General features: G+C 41.6%; 1 protein-coding gene across 9 annotated transcripts in view; it reads right to left on the bottom strand.

Moving 5' to 3' along the window:
- ahi1 (Abelson helper integration site 1) overlaps positions 1–18,470 on the bottom strand; it is a 143,623-nt gene extending 125,153 nt beyond the window's left edge. For 4 of the 9 annotated variants that reach the window (XM_008114529.3, XM_062978334.1, XM_062978344.1 and 1 more), the window contains exons 1-6: positions 18,379–18,460; positions 8,729–8,798; positions 7,396–7,517; positions 3,575–4,164; positions 1,720–1,904; positions 1,095–1,311 (exon numbers count right to left, since the gene is read on the bottom strand). In XM_008114529.3, the coding sequence (XP_008112736.2) occupies positions 1,095–1,311; positions 1,720–1,904; positions 3,575–4,164; positions 7,396–7,517; positions 8,729–8,744 (1,130 nt within the window). In that variant the 5' untranslated portion in view covers positions 8,745–8,798; positions 18,379–18,460. Of the gene's footprint in view, positions 1–1,094; positions 1,312–1,719; positions 1,905–3,574; positions 4,165–7,395; positions 7,518–8,728; positions 8,799–16,079; positions 16,313–18,226; positions 18,302–18,378 lie in introns of those variants that run through there. The other 5 variants (XM_008114528.3, XM_062978337.1, XM_008114530.3 and 2 more) reach the window with 5 other exon arrangements.
- Positions 18,471–22,363: the final 3,893 nt, after the last annotated feature.

The following is a 22,363-nucleotide window of genomic DNA, read 5'->3' as shown; positions in this document are numbered from 1 at the left end:
GAACAAATATTCTCCCTCCTTAGTTTACTATAAAAATAGATATGAATAGTAAATTGATTTTGTCTTTAATCTTTCAGAACAGTCTACGGTATGTTAGTATTTTGTTTATTCAACTCAGTACCTTTCGGCTGACTAAGGCATTAGTAAACTGATATACTGTAATTAGGAGGTATTTCCCCACCACAGTTGAAATAAAGCTCATATGAGGAATCAAGCATAACCTTGTGCATTTCACTCGGATATAAACACCATTTATTTCAATGGGGAAAGAATACATAGCATTGCTGTTTCAAATCCCAGTCTTGGAAAAGGTCTTGCATAAATATATATTACAGATAATGATCAAAGAATATTATTAGAGCACAGTGCTGAATAATCTATGAATAAATATTTTCTTCTTCCCAATATTAAAACAAAATATGCCATAGAATACAAGGAATCAAATCCCATGATATCGAAGCCATGTGCAACCCTCTGCTGCTAGATAGTCAGTCCTTACTAGTTTTCCTGTAACTTAACTGGGCCTGATTTTTAAAAAGGGCTATAACCCTGCTCCAGTGCACAGTATTGTCAACCAGTTGGATCTTTTTAAGATCACAATCATGCATTTTAATTCAAACTGAAATTTATCTTGAAAGCTACATAGTTCCCATAACTTGAAGCCATCTCATTAAAAAGGGCATTCTTTCTACATTCACATGCTCACTGTACTGGATAATTTTTAGGTCAAAGAACTTTATTTATTATTATTTATTCATTTACTTCATTTCTATCCCACTTTTCTCCACCCCAAAGGGGACTCAAAGCAGAATACTGCAACTACAGTGGAATACTGCAAACACACACAAGGAATACTGCAAAAGGAATACTGTTGTTACCCACTATGAACACACACCCTTGTATGACCCTGAAATTATATATTATCTATTTAATATATCTAAAGGATCATACAACTTCTCATGCAGCCCCCTGGATCCTGACAGTTGCCTATCCTAATTTAGAAACATCAACAATTCAACTGAACATTTGGAAAATCAGACAAAATGGTAATGACAACAATATATAGCAGATTTTTAAAAAGTTGTTAAAATCACCTATTCTCTTTCTTGACATACAGACCAGTGTTCTGATCAATCACATGAATCTTAACCATGGGATGTGATACCATGAGATCAGTTTTAAGCCGATCAGTTCGGTGGATGAAAACACCCAAAACAAGGCTGTCATCAAAAACTAGTTTTGGTTCTGGTGAAACACTAGAAGCCACATGAGACATACTTTCGGCAGGTTGTTCAGGATCTTCTTCAAGTGCTAGAATGAAGAAAATCGCCTCTTGTGAGTGAAGAATCATTTAAATTAAACTTTACAACACATACAGTTACTATCATAGTTAATCCGTCATATGCACAGTTATTTATGAAAATTGACTCAGTACATTCAATTGTATTTGTTCCCATACTGTATATATGTAATTGAACAAAGAGTGTTGTGAAGATTTATTTTCCATGGGTACCTTAAAGCTCCATACTTAATTTGGTTAAAGACAATTCATCAATATGCATTTGGAAAGCATACAAAATTAGCCCAAAAAATTGATACCTTTTTTTGCCACAAGGAATGCTGAAATGTAGGTTGCAAAAACACAATACATCAATTTGCAAGTCTGACCTCAGTCTCGCAAAATAATGCTCAATGGGTTTGAATTCTACCTAAACAAACCTTTTTTAGATTTTATTTTTATTTTTTTCCCCTTAGATTTTAGTTTATCAGCATCTTCCTCCCAGTGTGGTGCCTCTGTTAATGCATCTTCCGCAGACTTTGATATGAGCGGTCTTTCCAATGAACTCTTTTTGCTGTTACTTTCCTCTCCTGGATATTTCTGTAGTTCAGATAGGGTCATGACACTGTAACAAAGTAGATTCCACAGTTATGTAGGATAAGTTGGAATATACACAACACACTGGGCTCAGAACATATCAAAACCACAATTCCTGCCTGCAAAAGGAATACTGTTGCTACCCACTGTTAACCCACCAAAGTTCTAGACAATAATACTATATTTACTCAAATCTAGTGTGCGATCGAATCTAATGTGCACCTCAATTTTCAAGACCCTGAAACCAAAAAAAAAAAAAAAGGATTTACTGGCAAATGTAATGTGCAACAGAAATAGAATGAAAAAAAGGTAGAAGATGGCAGGGGAGAAAGGAGCCTTGAAAGAAAAGGCACAGAGAGGAAGAGATAATAGAAAGATTGTACAAGAATGAAGGAGAGAAAGGAGCCTTGAAAGAATAGACAGAGAGAGGGAAAGAAAATAGAAAGAATGTGCAAGAAGGAAGGAAATAAAGGAGCCTTAAAAGAAAATGCAGAGAGAGGGAAAGAGAACAGAAAGAAGGTATAAAAAAGGCAGAGAGGAAAGTTGGAAGGGAGAGAGAAGAAAAGGAAAGAAGCTCTGTGGCGGTGGAGCCAAGGCTGGCTCTGCTGAGAGAGAGGTTCCGGCAAGCCAGGGTGAAGGAGGCAGCCTTCGCTGCTTTTGCTGCCTCCTCCTCCTCCTCTGCTTTGGTGCCTTTGCCGTCCACTTTCTGTGCTCTGGCTGCTCATTGTGCTCTCCCACCAGACTCGCTTTTGCCAAAGGCCCACTCACGCTGAAGTCCCTGGGCGCTGCAAATCCTGGTTGCGCAGGGCCCTTGCTGAAGGCCCTGCTTGTGCCAACGGCCTTGCTTGTGCCACAGGTGCTTTCACTGGTTGCTCGCTGCAAGCCCCTGAAGCCAAGGATGAAGAAATGAAGGCAGCTGTGGAGGAGGAGGAAGAGCAGCAGCCTCCTTAGTTATTGGGGCCTGCGGTGGGCCAGTAAAGCATCAAGGACGAAAAGGCAAAAGCAGCAGAGGAGCAGCCTGGGACCTGCTGTTAGAGACCGCCTTTGCATCTTCCCCCTTGTCTGGGTTGCTTCCTTGTCAGGTCCAGCTCCCTTGCCAGATACAAACTCTGAAGTGGAGGAGGAGGTGGTGGCAGCAGTGGCAGCAGCAGCAGCAAAGGCCGCCTCGACAGCCTCTTTCATCCTGACTTGCCGGGGAGCTGGCCTTGGCAAGCAGGGAGGCATGTTAGTGATTCTAATGCGCACCCCAATTTTGGCAGGGCCACTCAGATAAAAAGGGTGTGCATTAGAATAAAATAAATACAGTATTCATGTTGAGATTTGGCTGAGGTCCAAGCAAATGAATCAGGCTCAAAACCAAACTTGTATGTCTGTATGTGTGTACACATGTGTTGTGCATAAAGCCCTACTATTTCACTTATTTTCTTCTGAGTAAAAGTACAAAAACAAAAACCTTACACTATTACTGAATCACAACAAAATCCCCCAGTGCTAGTTAAAATTTTGCAGGCGGGGGGGGGGGGGGGGGGGGGGGCTGACGCAATGAACATGTTTAGAAGTATGGCAACATTATATTTTCATTTACAAACTCATCATAAAGAAAAGAAGTACGTAAAACTCTTTCCCATCTCAAAAACTGAAAGTCAAAGAACTGTTGAAAGACTGAAATGCAAGCTGATTTACTGTTCCCCACCATACCTTGAGTGAGGTGCAAATAAAACTGGGAGTTCTTTTTTCTTTTTCTTCCTTTTACTCATTTCATTGTTCAATACCACTTCATGGCTTTGAACACTGGAGGTGAATTCAGACATCTGTTCTTTAAGTTTCTTTTTAATTTTCTTCTTAATTGCATTTGCTTCCTCTTCAGCCACTTGCTGCTCATAAACTTGGATTAGCTGCTCTTCCTCATCTAACTCAGACATATCTCTCACTCCATTCAAGGCACCTTTTATGTTGCTGTCCCCTTTTTGATGAAATGCATCTGCCTGTAATATACTTTTTGTTTTTTTCTTTGAATAAACATGAAGCTCTTTTTCAGAACCATCCAATTTCATTTCAGATAACGTTGCCTCCTCATTAAGTTGTTTTTGTAATGTTGTCTTCTTCTTGTTGTTCATCTTTGTTTGCTTGATATTCTCTCCCCCAACAACATTATTATTTATTTTTACTGCAACTGGGGCTTTGCTTCCAAGCTTGTGTATACGCCTTTCCTCTGGGTTAAAAATGTTGTTTACAATTATCTCATCATTTTCTTTGGAAGGATCAAGGTGGTTTTTGAATGTCTCAAGCTGCAATCAAACAAAAACACTGAAAAAAACCTATCTGTAAATTACAAGCAGGTTATAATAATATTAATGTTTAGGTACATTGCTAATTGTATTCTGTGAAGTAAAAAATACGATTTTTTTTGTAAGCAGCATCCAATGAGTCTTGATTTCAGCAAGCTTTTAATACTTCCTTCCAATTTTGTTATAATAAAAAAATCCCTCAAACACAGTGCCCAAATGACATATTTAAAAATACATGCTCAAACATTTTTCCACGTCCAATTTATATGTAACATAAATATTATGTGAGGAAGGGTGTCCATGTTTGGTGACTAATCACAGACCTAGCACTTCTAAAAAAAAATTAACCAAAAAAAGTGGGAAATGGAAAGACAGATAGCAAGAAATATATTTTAAAAGTTCTATTACATATGAACAACTTCTTTAAAGAGATATAGCCAAACCGTTCATTTAAAACGATTTTAAGTTATATATATATGCTAGAAATGGTAGAAAACTACTCAATATTTTTAAAAGGCAGACTTTTAAAAAAACAACCTGCACTAAGGTCTATATCTAATTATTATCCAATTATTTGTCCCAGCTATAGAAAACTCAGTAAGCCAGTGGGAATTTGCCAACTCAACATTCCACTGATGACAATGAATCTATTCCAATTGGGAACGAATGATGTAGACCAAACTTTAAACTATTAAATTTTAATCATACGACAACTAATTACAAATTCTGGATAGATTTAAAGTCTTTATGCATGTATATGAACATCTTCTCCTATCCATATTCCTTAAAGTCCCGTTTTACTCATATCTACAGTTAGCTCCTATTGTCTGCAGATTACCAAAAATTCCCCTTTTGTTCCTCTTCTCTCTTGGACCTTCTAGATCAGGCATGGGCAAACTTTCTAACTTGGGGGCCCTTTCCTCCTCCCTTCCTCATCTCTTTCGCAGGTGGAAAGTGAAGAAAAGACAGGAAACATTTGGATTCCAAAAGGGTTAGCCTTGGTCAGGATGAGATGGCGAACGGGAGAGAAAAAGTGTATCCATTAGACCCTGTATTGCCTACTCCTGATAAAGAATCCTAGAATCCTAGAGCTTGAAGAGACCCCCAAGGGCTATCTAGTCCAACCCCCTGCCATGAAGGGATGCATAATCAAAGCACTCCCGATAAACAGCCTCTGCAGAAAAGCCTCCAGAGGAGGAGATTTCTAATCTTTTCAGTCAAATTTCTTTCCCTGCTATTTGAAACCATTGCTCCCCTGTGTGCTGGTCTATAGAGCAGCAGAAAATCAGTTTTCCCCATCCTCCTCAATGGGACACCCTTTCAAATCTTGAAGATGGTTCTCATGTTCCCTCTCTACCTTCTCTTCTCCCAGCTAAACATCATCAGGAGGAAAGGGGGAAGGAAAAAGAAAAGGAAGGGAGGAAGAGAAGAATGGAAGGGTGGAAGGGAATGGAGGGAAGGAGGGAGGGAGGGAGGAAAGAAAGAAGGAAAGACAAAAGGGGAGGGAGGGAGGAAGGAAAAAACAGAGAGGATGAAGGAGGGTGGAAAGAGAGAAGGAAGGACGAAAGGGTGGAAGGGAAGGAGAAAGAGGGTGGTAAGGAAGGAAGGAAAGGATGGAAGGAGGAAGGAAAAAGAGAAGGAAGGATAGGACGGTGAGAGAGAGGAAGGCCTAAGAAAAAAGCTCCCGGGCCTAGATTTACCCATACCAGTTGTAGCTAGTATCACACAACATTGTATCTCTTCCATTGCAGCTTTGCATTTAAATCACTGATGGAGAACAGCTTTTCATTTACAAGAAAAAGCCTGTCAGTGGTTCCTAATATTGCTTCTGGAGTGCAGAACCATGATTCTCCTCCACCCTCCCTCTTCCTAAGCATGTTGAGGCTGGTCTTATGTATGAAATAGTGAGCCATAGGGAATGGAGAGGGGGGCTTAGCAAAGTTATCCCTAATTTTAGTCCTCTCTCCTTAATCCAACATCCTCTCCCTTTGGGCCAATCACTCCAGACACCTCCCGCCGCTCAAACGCTTGCAGAACTCTTATCTTTGACACCTGCAGAACTCTTCTATTTGAAGGAGCAAGGGGTATTAAAATAGAGGGGGAGGAGGGGAAGAAAGAGACTCACATCTATTTCTCTGATTAGAAAAAACTTTGGAGGTGGGCATGTGGAATTTTGGCAGTATGTTGCCAATATATTTCCATTTGCTTAAAAAACACGAATGCTGTGAAATAACAGGCTGATGTGATAAAGTCCTAAAATCATCTTAGATTACCACAGCATAGGTGCCATGAGTTACTGTTTCAATGACTGTTGTCAGAGCAGTCAAAACCATTTGTAAAAACTCTTAACAATAGTTTTGTGCAACCTGCAGTAATTCTGAAATACTGATAAGCTTCTACCTCCTGTTCTTTTCTTTCACTGGACACTAAATGTAGTATATAGTATGAGGACATGGAAGAGGACTCTCTCAGCCTTGGCACCCAATCGCTGGAGGTCCAATAGGCTCTAACATTTATTTCATTTTGGCAAGATGAAAATTTGGCCATTCATCACAGCCCCATTGAAATAGCAAGGTATACATAGTTGTTGTTGTTGTTGTTACATACAAATATACAAACATTAAAACAGAATTAAATATAACAGGACTAAAAAAATTCAGTTAAAATCCATTAAAAACATATTCAAAGTAAAAAAACACAGCATTCCCTGACTAGATCTTAAATTCCATCATCTTTAAATGCCTATCTGAATAAAAAGATTATGAATTTTTCTAATACTGTTATTATATTTAATGCTTTTGTTTCATTAAAATTGATTTTACTATTTTTAACAGTTTTAATCTGTTTTAATTTTTTTGTAAGCTTATCTTGAGTTTTGGCCTGTAGGATAGGGTAGACATATTTTATTACATAAAAATGAATAAAGAAAACTGTGTTCTATGCTGGAAAGGATAAAACAGTACAATCACTAACCCACCTCTACTAATTAGTGCATGACAACAGTAATTACAAAGGCGCCAACATGAAATCTGAAACATATGAAGCTTGTGGTTTTCAAAATCCATAATGGACATGGTGTTGGTAGGGAATATATGTAAAACTATATGGCTAGCAATTTTTTTGCTTAGAAAGGAACAATTTTTCTTTATAACATTTCAAATACCTTCGCACCAAAACAAAAAGGCCTTTTCCATTTCAGAACTGTGTACAAAGAGAGCCTATCAAACTCACCACAATATTATCTGGAATGCTTGATCGTTTTTCTTTTAATTTCTTTTTATCCGTTAGGCCAACATGGCTCCTGAATATTTCTTCAAAGCGGACCTTGGTCTTTGCCTTGGCCTCACTCTCCTCTGGAAAAATTAAGTAAGAATGTGATAATTTCAGCTAGTACAAGAGAGAAAACTGTCTCTCAAAATGTTGTACTTCTATCTATTGTACATAAGTAATACAGATGGAACAATTCCATGCTGGATAAAAAAAGCCTGGGAAAATACCCTGTTTTCAGAAGACAGTCCTCAATGTGGAGAAGGGAAATGTTTGTGAATCTTGGTGCTATTTCTAAACAGGAGATAAGTTACTGTAGCAGATATAACAGTAATGTCCTGTAGATTCTATCTTCACAATTTCACTGTTGCAGCATTTAGGTCAGAGCATGTTGGTAACACACTTTTTTAGATATGATCATTTCATGACACAGTAATTCAGTTATATTAGCAAACCAGAGGTTAAAACACCTCTTTAGAAAAACTACAGATACATAAATTGTAATAACAAATTCTATGCAGACAAAACATATATTTTAAAATATATGATTTGTAAGATTTCTGTTCATGTCAGGAGTGACCTGAGAAATTGCAAGTTGCTTCTGGTGTGAGAGAACAGGCCATCTGCAAGGACGTTGCCCAGGGGATGTCCAGATGTGTTACCATCCTGCTGAGAGGCTTCTCTCATGTCCCCGCATGGGAAGCTGGAGCTAACAGATGGGAGTTTACCCTTCTCCCCGGATTCAAACCACCGATTTTTCGGTCAGCAGTCCTGCTGGCACAAGGGTTTAATCCATTGTGCCACCCGGGGCTCTGATTCGTAAGATAACAACATACATTTCCAAGATTTTTGTCATTTCTCATTATGTTCACATTGCACACCTACACACTGCAGCTGACGAACTAATGTGTCATGACACACAGTTTGGAAAGCTCTGATTTAGGTAAGTATTTTGCAAAACTCCCTCTCTCACCCCTGACCAAGAATTACAGTCTAACATCTGAATGTTGCCAAGTCAGGGAAAACTGGATGATTGCTTCTGAATTACAGGTTAACGCATGTCCATTTATCATCTCTACCAAAATACATTACTGGTTTATCCACAGGATCCCTGGTGTACAAACACCATCTCTCGATCATGGCCCAAGTATTCATTGATGTAAAAATTAATCAGAATTAAAAACACTTCTTTGAACTCATAAAAATCATCAACTAATGATTCTCCTAATAACTCACAATACTATGGCAAATGTTTAAGGATAATGTAATAATTTATATGGTATGCAAATATTTGTACCTGCTGGCATTTTCATGTCTCTCAAATGTAATTCAACATATTACACTTGTATTCATCCGGGTTCTTCATTCTGCACAAAAAGCCAAACACATTACACAATATTACTATTTAAGACCATTTCTAACCTACAGTTAAAGACAAATTATAAAATGCAATGCAGACAAATTTAATAGGTTTATCAATTCTGCTCATACTGCTTGACCATTAAACCCTACTCAGAAGCATCATAATGTTGTCCCTATCTTCAAAGAGGAATTGAAGGAGAACCCAAACAATTATCACCCAGCTGCTGTGAGTTTTCTGGACTGTATGGCCATGTTCCAGAAGCATTCTCTCCTGACGTTTCACCCACTTCTATGGTAGGCATCCTCAAAGGTTGTGAGGTTTGTTGGGAACTAGGCAAGTGGGGTTTATATATTAATTTTTCTGTTCTAAGTTTACTGTTGTTACTGTACACTATCCTGTATTATTTTTTATTTGTTTGTACTCATTTGAAGCATTGAATGTTTGCCTTTTTTGTGTCTGTAAACTGCCCTGAGTCCCTTCAAGGAGAGAGGGCAGTCTAGAAATAAAGTTATTATTATTATTACTATTATTATTCTATTATTTTTATTTTTCTGTGGAATGTACAGGGTGGGAGAAAGAGTTCTTGTCTGTTTGAGGCAAGTGTGAATGTTGCAATTGATCACCTTGATTAGCATTGAATTGTTATATAATTGATATTATATAGCATAAATATGCCAATATCTTCTTCTCTGAGACAAACCTCATGAAATAGGCAACAACCAGTAGGCTTGCCTAAAATAGGGCTTTGTCTTGTATATTGTATAAGAGTTAGGCGATCCTTCGTTGTCCAAGTATGATGGCCTTCCAAGTGTATTGTCTTGGCAGTGGACACGTAGGTGACTGTAGAGCCCTATTCTTGACCTGCGTGTTCTTCCATAGTGAGGACATCGGTCAGGGTTGGCCTGACGCACCTTTCTCTTGGCATGTTTCTCCCTTTTGTACCTCTTCAAATTCTACAGCACAGCTAGACCACTCAAGGGCCAGGACTTCCCAGTTCTCAGTGTCTATGCCACAGATTTTAAGTTTAAATTTAAGCCCATCTTTAAATTTATTTTCCTGTCCACCAACATTCCGTTTTCCATTCTTGAGTTGGGAGTATAGTAACTGCTTTGGCAGATGGTCATCGGGCATTCGGACAAAGTAGCCAGTCCAGCAGAGTTGAAGGTGTAGAAGCATTGCTTCAATGCTAGTGGTCTTTGCTTCTTCTAGCACACTGACATTGGTCCGCCTGACTTCCCAAGGGATTTGCAGGATTTTTGGAGGCAACGCTGATGGAATTGTTCCAGGAGTTGAATGTGACCCCTGTAGACGGTCCACATTTCGCAGACGTTTAACAGGGTTGGGAGGGCAATCTATATATATAAAAGAGTGATGGCATCAGGGCAGCAGACAAAACAACAAAACTACAGGCCTCCCAGCCTCGAAATTTGACAACACAACCCATCATCCACAGCTCTAGGTTGATACAACAAAAAGAAAAGAAAAATAAAGTCCTAATTAGAAAGAGAGGAATAATTGTTTTTATCCAATTGCTGCCAGTTACAAGGCTAAGTTCCGCCCACTTGGTCTCCTAGCAACTTACTCAGCCCAGGGGACAGGCACAGTTAGGCCTCTTCCACAGATTATCTAATTTGCACTGGATTATATGGCAGTGTAGACTCAAGGCCCTTCCACACAGCTATATAACCAATTTATAATCTTATATTATCTGCTTGGCACTGGATTATCTTGACTCCACACTGCCATATAATCCACTTCACTGTGCATTTTATACAGCTGTGTAGAAGGGGCCTCATATAATCCAGTTCTAAGCAGATAATATAAGATTATAAATATACAGTAGAGTCTCACTTATCCAACATAAATAGGCCAGCAGAACGTTGGATAAGTGAATATGTTGGATAATAAGAAGGGATTCAGAAAAAGCCTATTAAACATCAAATTAGGTAATGATTATACAAATTAAGCACTAAACATCATGTTATACAACAAATTGGACAGAAAAAGTAGTTCAATACGCAGTAATGCTATGTAGTAATTACTGTATTTACAAATTTAGCACCAAAATATCACAATGAATTTAAAACACTGACTACAAAAACATTGACTACTAAAAGGCAGACGGCGTTGGATAATCCAGAACACTGGATAAGCGAATGTTGGATAAGTGAGATTCTACTGTAATATGAAATAATTACTGTGGTAATCCAGTCCAACCCAATTCTGCCATGGAGGACACAATCCAAGCACACCCAACAGATGGCCACCTAGCCTCTCAATAGTAATAATAATAGTAATAAGAAGAAGAATATCATACAATCATAAGGTTAGGAGACACCCCTAAGGATCATCCAGTTCAATTTCCTTCTACAATACAGGATGACACAAACCAAGCACTCCTGACAGATGGCCATCCAAGATCTGCACAATAATAATACAAATCGAACCATAGAATCAGACAGTTAGGAGAGACCCCTAAAGGCCATCCAGTCTAACCCAACTGTGCCATTGGACGATACAATCCAAGCACTCCCAACAGATGGCCGGCATATCATCATACAATCCTAAGGTTTGGAGTGACCCCTAAGGATCATCCAGATCAACTTCCTTCTATCATGCAGGAGGACACAATCCAAGCACTCCTGACAGATGGCCATCCAGCCTCTACATAATGATGATGATGATGATGATGATGATGATAATAATAGAAGCATAGAATCCAATAGTTTGGAGAGACCCCTAAGGGCCATCCAGCCCAACCCTTTCTACTATGCAGCAGGACACAATCCAAGCATTCACAACACATGGACAACATATAAAAACTATACAATACTACACAGAGACATAGACCCCCTCTACCCTCACCACTTTCACAGTACACAAACAACCAAATGCATACTAAACATAAAGACAACCATACAACAGACATTCAATAACACCACTACCTCAACAATTTCTCACCAACACCACCAGACAATGCCACAGCAACGCGTGGCCGGGCACAGCTAGTAGCTTTATAAACAAGCATCTTGGTATTCTTATGGATGTCCCAATCCTCAATTTCTTAAAAGTATTTTTATTAAGGTTTACATAAGAGAAAAAATAAAATATATAATATAACTAAGGGAAGGAGTAGGGTAAAGAGCAAAGAAAAAGAGCGAGGAAGGAAGGGGTAGAAAAAAAATCTAAATTAAAGAAAGAAAAAAGAAAAGAGATAGGAAAGAAGGTGGGGAAAAGGGAAGGATAACTACTTTGAAAAAAGGGGAGTTGGTTTATCCTTCCAATCCGTCGCTGATATCTTCTTTAAGTCTGTATTTCATTTGGCTTCTCTCTTTCTAGTTGGCAAGTTATCTTCATGAGTTGGTTAAATCATTAAGTTTTTTATTCCTTTGTCTCATAAATGTTTTAAAAGGTAGCCAATCTGTCATTTTCTTCGGTCTTCCCTGATGTTTAGTTAACAGTTGTGTCAATATATCCATATCCATGATTTCCATTACAATAGAGTCTCACTTATCCAACATAAACGGGCCAGCAGAACGATGGATAAGTGAATATGTTGGATAATAAGGAGGGATTAAGGAAAAGCCTATTAAACATCAGATTAGGTTTTACAAATTAAGCACCAAAACATCATATTATACAACAAATTTGACAGAAAAAGTAGTTCAATATGCAATAATTCTATGTAGTAATTACGGTACAGTATTTACGAATTTAGCACTAAAATATCACAATGTTTTGAAATCATTGACTACAAAAATACATTGGATAATCCAGAACGTTGGATAAGTGAGTGTTGCATAAGTGAGGCTCTACTGTATTTTACTCCTGCCAACCTAGCAGTTCAAAAACATGCAAATGTGAGTAGATTAATAGGTACCGCTCCGGCGGGAAGGTAATGGCGCTCCCTGCAGTCATGTCGGCCACATGACCTGGAGATGTCTATGAACAACGCCGGCTCTTCGGCTTAGAAATTGAGATGAACACCAACCCCCAGAGTCGATCACAACTGGACTTAACGTCAGGGGAAACCTTTACCTTACTGTATTTTAATTAACCATTGTTCTGAAGTAGGTATCTCTTTTTGTCACCAATTCATTGCGGGAGTGGTCTCGAGTCTGGCAGTGGAGTCTCAATGGCTTATCGTGCTGGGGGATTTCAATGTTCATGCCGAGACCACTCTCTCCAGGGCGGCTCAGGACTTCATGGCTGCCATGGCAACCATGGGGCTGTCCCAATTAGTATCTGGCCCTACCCACAGAGCTGGGCATATGCTGGACTTGGTTTTCTGCCAGGGATGGGAGGAAGGTGGCGGTGTGGAGGAGCTTACCATCGCTCCGTTGCCATGGACCGACCATTACCTGATCAGGTTTAGGCTCACTGCACCCCCCAACCTCCGCAGGGGTGGAGGACCAATTAAAATGGTCCACCCCAGGAGACTTATGGACCCAGATGTATTCCTGATGGCTCTTGGGGAGTTTCCCGCCACCTTGGCTGGTGACCCTGTCGATGCTCTGGTCGCTCTCTGGAACAAGGAGATGACCAGGGCAGTAGACATGATTGCTCCAGAACGTCTCCTCTCGAGTACCTGAGCTAAACCATTTCCTTGGTTCACTGAGGAGCTGGCAGTGATGAAGCGAAAGAAGAGGGGGCTAGAGGGCGTGTGGCGTTCAAAGCCGAACGAGTCAAACTGAACACGGCTAGGCTCCTATCTTAGGGCATATGACGCGGCAATAGATGCTGCAAAGAATGCTTTCTATGCAGCTAATATTGCGTCCACAAAAAACCGTCCGGCGGAGCTGTTTCGAGTTGTCAGAGGTTTGTCCCCTGGGGTCAAGATCCCTGACAACTTGGCAGCCCGCTGTGAAGCATTTGCTCGGTTCTTTGCGGACAAAGTCGCTTTGATCCACTCTGGCTTTGAGACCATATTAACGGCAGTCTCCAAGGATGTAGCACGAGCACCTGCTTGTCCTATTTTGATGAATTCTTTTCAATCTGTTCAGCCTGAGGATGTGGACAAGGTGCTTGAAGAGGTGAGGGCTACCACATGCACCCTAGACCCCTGCCCATCCTGGCTAGTGAGAGAAGCCAGAGGGGGATTGGCCGAATGGATGAAGGTGGTGGTGAATGCCTCCCTTCGGGAAGGCATTTTTCCAGGGAGCCTTAAATTGGCTGTGATCAAACCGCAGCTGAAGAAGCCATCACTGGATCCCACTCAATTGGAGAACTTTCGGCCTATTTCCAATCTCCCCTTTTTGGGCAAGATCGTGGAACGTGTGGTGGCCGCACAACTCCAGGCATTCTTGGTAGATACCAATTTTCTGGATCCGGCACAGTCTGGCTTCAGGTCGGGGCATGGTACCGAGACAGCCTTGGTCGCCTTAGTTGATGATCTACGTCAGGAACTGGGCAGGGGGAGTGTGTCCCTGCTGGTTCTGCTGGACCTCTCAGCGGCCTTCAATATCGTCAATCACTGTATCCTTCTGGGACACCTCGCTGGGATGGCGCTCGGGGGTACTGTTTTGCAGTGGCTCCAGTCCTTCCTGGAGGGGCATTCCTAGATGGTGTCATTGGGGGACACCTGCTCAGCCCCACAACCATTGACTTGTGGGGTCCCACAGGGGTCAGTACTGTCCTCCAAATTGTTTAACATATACATGAAGCCGTTGGGAGAGATCATCTGGAGTTTCGGAGTGCGATGTCATCTGTACGCAGATGATGTCCAGCTCTGTCACTCCTTTCCACCTGTCACCAAGGAGGCTGTCCAGGCCCTGAACGAGTCTGGCCGCTGCGTCGGACTGGATGAGGGCGAACAGATTGAAACTGAATCCAAACAAGACAGAGGTCCTCCTGGTCAGTCGTTAGGCTGAACAGAGCATAGGGTTGCAACCTGTGTTGGACAGGGTCGCACTCCCCCTAAAGATGCAGGTTCGCAATCTGGGTGTTCTCCTGGACTCATCGCTGAGCTTGGAACCCCAGGTCTCGGCAGTGGCCAGGGGAGCATTCGCATAACTAAGACTTGTGCACCAGCTGCGCCCGTACCTTGGGAAGTCTAACTTGGCCACAGTGGTCCACGCTCTGGTTACATCCTGTATGGACTACTGCAACGCCCTCTACGTGGGGTTGCCTTTAAAGATGGCTCGGAAGCTCCAACTAGTACAACAGGTGGCAGCCATACTAATAACTGGGGCGACTTACAGGGAGCATACCAGCCCCTTGTTGAGCCAGCTCTACTGGCTGCCGATATGCTACTGAGCCCAATTCAAAGTGCTGGTTTTGACCTATAAAGCCCTAAATGGTTCTGGTCCAATCTACTTGTCTGAACGTATCTCCTCCTATGAGCCAGCAAGATCCCTGAGATCATCTGGAGAGGCCATGCTCTCGGTCCCGCCTGCCTTGGAGGGAACGAGGGACAGGGCCTTCTCGGTGGTGGCTCCCTGGCTGTGGAACACCCTCCCCAGAGATATGCGTCAAATTCCAACCTTGTTGGGCTTCAGAAAGCCCTAAAACATGGCTGTGTGCCCAGGCTTTTAATCAATAAATGGTAAAGATGACACGGACTGAACTATGGACAAAGCATGAAGTTTCTTTAGGATGAACGGATCTGATTTTATGTTTAAAATTTATATATTGTAATTTATATTGTATTTTAATAGTTTTAATTGTTTTATGCATTGTTTTTGATACTGATTTTGTTGGGCATCGAATTGCTGCCATTACTGTAAGTCGCCCTGAGTCCCTTTGGGTGAGAAGGGCGGGATATAAATGTGAGAAATAAATACATTATTCTGGCCACCGTGGCTAAATAATTTAAAAGCACAACCTTGTTTGGTTCCATTTTCATATCCATAATTCCCAGTAGAAAGTACTCTGGTTTCATTTGTAGTTTTATATTTAGTACTTTCTGGGTTATTTCATGAATTTCTATCCAAAATTTCTTTGCTTTGTCATACATCCACCACATATGGTAGAAAGTGTCTTCTTAATTTTCACATTTCCAACATTTGGAGGTTTTTATAGCATTTTCCTATTTTTTTTGTGGAGTAATATACCATTGATGCATCATTTTATACCAATGGTCTTTTGTTGTTGTTGTTTATTCGTTCAGTTTCTTCCGACTTTGTGATCTCATGGATCAGCCCACGCCAGAACTGCCTGTCGGCCATCGCCACCCCCAGCTCCTCCAAGATCAAGCTAGTCACTTCACGGATACCATCCATCCATTTTCCCTAGCATCATTCTCTTTTCTAAGCTTTCCTGTTTTCTCATTCTGTGGCCAAAGTACCTCATCTTTGCCTCTAGTATCCTTCCCTCCGGTGAGCAGCCGGGCATTATTTCCTGGTGTATGGACTGGTCAGATCTTCTTGTGGTCCAAGGCACTCTCAGGATTTTCCTCCAACACCACAGTTCAAAAGCATCTATCTTCCTTCGACCAGCCTTCCTTATGGTCCAGCTCTTGCATCCATAGGTTACTACAGGGAATATCATTGCTTTAACTATGCGGACCTTCGTTGCCAGTGTGATGTCTCTACTCTTCACTATTTTATCGAGATTGGTCATTGCTCTCCTCCCAAGCAGTAAATGTCTTTTAATTTCCTGGGTGCAATCTGAGGTAATCTTTGCGCCTAGAAATACTGTTGCTACTTGGTTGTTATATAGATTCCTCAGGAGATAGACAAGGTGCCTTGGTATCCCCACACCACCAAGAACTACCACAATTTATTATGATCCACACAGTCAAAGGATTTAGAATAGTCAGTAAAACAGAAATAGTTTTAGATCGCATGAATAAGTTTGTTCCAGTTTGTGATTCCATATATACAGTAGAGTCTCACTTATCCAAGCTTCTGGATTATCCAAGCTATTTTTGTAGTCAATGTTTTCAATATATCGTGATATTTTGGTGCTAAATTTGTAAATACAGTAATTACAACATAACATTACTGCGTATTGAACTACTTTTTCTGTCAAATTTGTTGTATAACACGATGTTTTGGTGCTTAATTTGTAAAATCATAACCTAATTTGATGTTTAATAGGCTTTTCCTTAATTCCTCCTTATTATCCAAGATATTCGCTTATCCAAGATTTTGCCGGCCCGTTTAGCTTGGATAAGTGAGATTCTACTGTACTATGAACTGGTGCGGACCTTAAGATCTGCCGGGGAGGCCTTCTCTCGCGCCCACCACCATCCTAAGCATGGTTGGTGGGGACGAGTGAGTGGGCCTTCTCAACAGTGGTCCCCCAGGCTCTGGAACACCCTCCCCAAAAGATTAGGCAAGCCCCTACATTGCCTTATTTCTGCAAGGAACTGAAAACCTAGTGATTCCGGGAGATCTTTGAGCAAGATTAGTTGGCTGTTCAACATGTTGACCTTGCTCGACACACTATCCACCCTTGGGTCCTAGGATACACTGAAGTACTTTACCTATCTTTTAATTGATTATGTCTATCTCACAGCCCTGATTATTATATTGGACTCCTTCGTGTTGATTGGTACTATAACTGTGTTCATTTTAAATTGAACTGTTTTTACTGCTGTTTTATGATATTTTATTATGTTTGTTTGCTCATGCTGTTGTATGTTGTTTTGACAACTGTTTTGACAACTGTTCTATTTTTAATTTACAGTTCAACCCGCTTCTGCACAAAAGTAAGCCTGGCTGAATCCACTTGACGCAGGACTGTCAGTACTCATTATATAGGGCAAACTTTGATGAATAGAACGGCAAAATCCAATACTCAGTTAACTGGCACCCATGGGGGTTCTGGACCATAAAGAATTGGGATTTTTTGTAAGTTTTAGAAGAGAAAAAGGTTTGACATCATTTGGATCAATGCTATAGGCCAACTTGGGCCCTCCCTCCAGGTGCTTTGGACTCCAGTGGCTGAGGGAGAAAAGGAAGGGGCCTGAGGCTGTTAGGAATGGTGGGAGCTGAAGTCCAAAACACCTGGAGGGAGGGCCCAAGTTGGCCCATGCCTGCTGTAGAGCCCTGGGCTTTGTGGCTTCACCTTCGGCCTTGTGTCAGAGAGCTACCAACTACAAAACCCAACATTCTGTGGGACTGAGGCAAGGCAGATCAAGCCTCACCACCTCTCCATGGGTTTAATGAATCCCAGAGAGGGAACTATAGCAAGGCAAACCTCTCGCCTCCTCCTAATGCTCTTCCCAAAGGGCTCTAACACCCTCTGCTAAAGTATTGTTTACATAGAGTGAGTTCACTCCACCTGGCAAGTGTTGACTGTATCCAGGCCCCAAAGTGAGAGCCTGAGGTTTGAGAAGAGGGACGCTTTGCCCTTCTCTGCCTTGACACACTTATGAGGAGGCTTATAACAGCGTGTATGGTTGCTGGTTTTTAAATTATGGACTCAAATTAAGGGTTAAACAGCTCAAAACCTCCCATTGAAAAGAGGAGTGGAAAACAAAGGCACCTCATAGGGACCTCCAACCGTCACTGTGCCACTGTTGGCACCTCTGAGGGAAGAAAGAGAAGAACGGGCACCTCTTAGGAAGGACACGCAAGCCCCCTCCCCTCACCCCCGCCCTCCCTCCCTCAGAACATGCCAATCAAATCATCGCCTACCTACCGCCGAGGGGGCTCGAAAGCAAAAGGGGCGGGACGAGCGGCTGCTGGGCGACGGCGGGGAGGCCACGTGACAGCAAACAAGCGTGAGCATGCGCGCTGGCTCTCAGTCCGCCTTGGAGGGAGAAGGCGGGAGTATCTCCTCCCCCAGATCTTGAGATGCAGAATGAATGAGTTTGGCAGCACATTGAGCTTCCATGCCTCGCTGCTGTGGAAGTAAGTCTGGGAGATCGTTCGCCTTCCCTCTCAAAGGCCCCTTCCACACAGCTGAACAAAATCCCACATTATCTGCTTTGAACTGGGATATATGGCAGTGTGGACACAGATAACCCAGTTCAAATCAGATACAGTACTGTACTATGAGTTATTCTGCCTTGATATTCAGTGTTCTATGGCTGTGTGGGAAGGGCCCAAAAGAGGGTTGGTACTCAGAGACAAGAGGGCTCGAGAGAGCATTAGGTTATATACCCACCCATCAAGCTCCAAATCCCAGGCTTCCAATAGCCTCCAGCCATGGAAATTCAAGTGGTGTTAATCAAACTGTATTAATTCTACAGTGTAGATGGTACCCTAAATTGAGGCAACTCCACTATTCTGCCATTCCTGCATGGCTGCTTGATTTGTCCCTTGTGTCAGTCTAATTAATTGGTTTCTAATAATAATAATTTATTGAATAAAGAGCCCCCGGTGGTGCAGCATATTAAATCGCTGAGCTGCGAAACTTGTGGACTGAAAGGTCGCAGGTTCGAATCCAGGGAGTGGAAAGAGCACCTGCTGTTAGCCCCAGCTTCTACCAACCTAGCAGTTCGAAAACATGCAAATGTGAGCAGATCAATAGTACATGGAACAGTGGAACTCTCTGCCCCGGAGTGTGGTGGAGACTCCTTTGGAGGCTTTTAAGCAGAGGCTGGATGGCCATCTGTCGGGGGTGCTTTGAATGAGATTTTCCTGCTTCTTGCAGGGGGTTGGACTGGATGGCCTGTGAGGTCTCTTCCAACTATGATTCTATGATTCTACTGCTCTGGGAGGAAGGTAACGGCCCTCCATGCAGTCATGTCGGCCACATGACCTTGGAGGTGTCTACGGACAACGCCAGCTCTTTGGCCTAGAAATGGAGATGAGCACCAACCCCCAGAGTCGGACATGACAGGACTTAATGTTGGGAAAACCTTTACCTTACCTTAAACCTTATTGAATAATAAATATAATAATATGTTGTTGAAGTATTTCATGGCCAGAATCACTGGGTTGCTGTGAGGTTTCCGGGCTGTATGGCCATGTTCCAGAAGCATTCCCCCTGACGTTTCATCGACATCTAGGGCAGGCATCCTCAGAGGGTGTGAGGGTTGTTGGAAACTAGGCAAGTGAGGTTTATATATCTGAAAAGTCCAGGTTGGGAGAAAGAACTCTTATCTGTTTGAGACATTGTTGCAATTGATCACCCTTATTAGCATTGAATAGCCTTGCAGCTTCAAAGCTTGGCTGCTTCCTACCTGGGGGAATCATTGGGAGATAATTAGCTGGCCCTGATTGTTTTTTGTCTGGAGTTCCCCTGTTTTTTAGTGTTGGTCTGTATTCCCCCAGGCAGAAAGCAGCCAACCTTTGAAGCTGCAAGGCTATTCAATGCAAATTCTATGTACTGTATGTATGTCTCACTTTTTCTCCTTCAAACCAGGTAATACTACAAATCATACAATATGTCAATTAAAACTCAAAGCATACGATCATTAAAATAGAATTAAATCTAGGACTATTAAAATACATAGTTAAAACCAATAAAAGAAATCTATAAAGCTATATGACACACAGCTCAGTCTTTAAAACTTCCTTGAATAAAATATAGTGAATTTTGATATGTTGCTGGCAAGATTCTTCTATTTGAACTTACTTATTTTGGTTTTATATTTTAAATTATTAATTTATATTTGTGTCTAAATCATTCATATAAGGAGATAGCGACAGATCATTTTTATTTCTTTGTAATTTTCATATTTTTAAACGTGTCTAGGACCTTTTAAAGATATTTTAAATGACATTTGAATTAATGTGTTTCGACTTTGCGTTTTAGGTGATTGTAGCCCCAGCTACACTGCCATATAATGCAGTTTAAAACTGTATTATAATCATCAGTGCCGATTAATGTAATACAGTTCAGTATGGCCAGTGTGAATTCATATTATGCAGTTCCAAACTGTACGATAAGAGTCTACATTGGCCATATAATACCCTTTAAAATGGCATTATATAGCAGTTTGAATGGGGCCTATGTGTAGGATAGATAACACCATGTAACATGATTTTTGTTACTGGGTTATAAATGTAATTTCCTAATTGGTTTTATCATAAAAACATGGAAAAGGTTTAATAAACTGCAACAACTTTGTTTTTGCGGGACATCCTGCAGCACATTTTGCTATAGTGTTTCAATATATATTTGGTAGAGTCTCAAACAATTCAACATAGTTTGTGGCAGTCAGAAAAACGAAGCTTCTGGAGTATAACAACTACTTTCATTTAAACAGGAAATAACATTTTCAAACTAAGAACAGAAAAGTGTTGTTGTGTGTTTTCCGGGCTGTATGGCCATGTTCCAGAAGTATTCTCTCCTGACGTTTCTCCCACATCTATTGTTATGATTGAGCCTCATGGCTCTGTTACTGACAGACGTGGGCGTAAGACTCCTCGAGAGTCAGATACTCTCGAGGAGCGAGAAAGAAAAAGACTGCGAGACATTTTTGCAGCACCATCTGACGAAGAGTCTTTTGAGGGGTTTACGGAGAGAATGGAGGAGGGGCTGGTTAGCTCGGAGGAGGATGAGATGGATTGGACTCGGGTAAGGGAGGAATTGGGTGCCACTGGTCATGATGGGATAGAAGATGAATGGGGACTTTCAGGATTAGACCCATGGCTTAGCTGGAGGGATGGGACGGGATCCACAGCTGGAGATGCTGTGGGGCGTAGTCAGAGGTGTTCCAGCTCTGATGAGGAAAGTGATGAGGAAACGCCCGGGTTAAGGAGGACAGCTGACAGTGATGAGGATTTGTAACTGGCATAAAATGGGGCTTGGGAGCAATTGCAAATTGCGTTGGGCAAGGTAATCTGGACAAACGCTTGGGATCTGTGTGGGACGCTTTCCTGAAGACTGGTGTGTTTTCCTGTGCTGAGATGTAAGTTGTTTTTGGAATTCAGGGTCAGACGGCGGGAGGAATTGTGTGGGCATTTGTTTGTGCAAACCTGTGCTTACTCTTATTAGCTTGACCTTCCGTCGTCTTCTTGACGGACGCCATCTCCTGCTTTGAAAACTCGGATTGAACTGACCACGGCTTGCCTTCCCCCTTCTGGACTTGGAAACTACAAACGTCTACTTCTGGCTTTGAACCACGGAAAGGAACTGGGTCTACTCTTCTGCTACAATCCTTGGCTGATCTGTTCGTGTTGGAAATCCTGTCTGCTGTGTGTGTGGGAGCGACGCAAGTTCCTTTAAGCACAGTGTTGGCAGCAGAGAGGAATCTGCTGCCAATTAGTTGCATTCTTTTGTATCTTGTGTTCCTCGGCTTTTGTTTTGTTTACCCTCAGGCTGAAGCAAGCAGTTTGTTTTTACCCGGATTAAACTTCGGTTTAATCCGGTTTATCTTTTGTACATTTTTTCCTTGTCCCTTTTTTGCTCCTAAAGGCTAAAATTGCCTGGCCCTTGTGTTTTACGGGCATTTTTGAGTTCTGTAATTAAATAAACTCTGTTATTTTGAACCTTGTGGCGTTCTGTCCTTGACATCTATGGCAGGCATCCTCAGAAGTTGTGAGGTATACCTCACAACCTCTGAGGATGCCTGCCATGGATGTGGGCAAAATGTCAGGAGATAATACTTCTGGAACATGGCCATACAGCCCGGAAAACACACAACAACACTGATTCCGGCCATGAAAGCCTTTGACAACACATAGGAACAGAAAACTTTTCAAATTTTGTTACATAGTATAAATAGCT

The sequence above is a fragment of the Anolis carolinensis genome, chromosome 1 (genome assembly GCF_035594765.1).
Source record: "Anolis carolinensis isolate JA03-04 chromosome 1, rAnoCar3.1.pri, whole genome shotgun sequence".
NCBI classification, from domain to species: Eukaryota; Metazoa; Chordata; class Lepidosauria; order Squamata; family Dactyloidae; genus Anolis; species Anolis carolinensis.
Note: the sequence above shows the minus strand (reverse complement) of the source record. Positions and strands in the feature narration are given on the sequence as shown.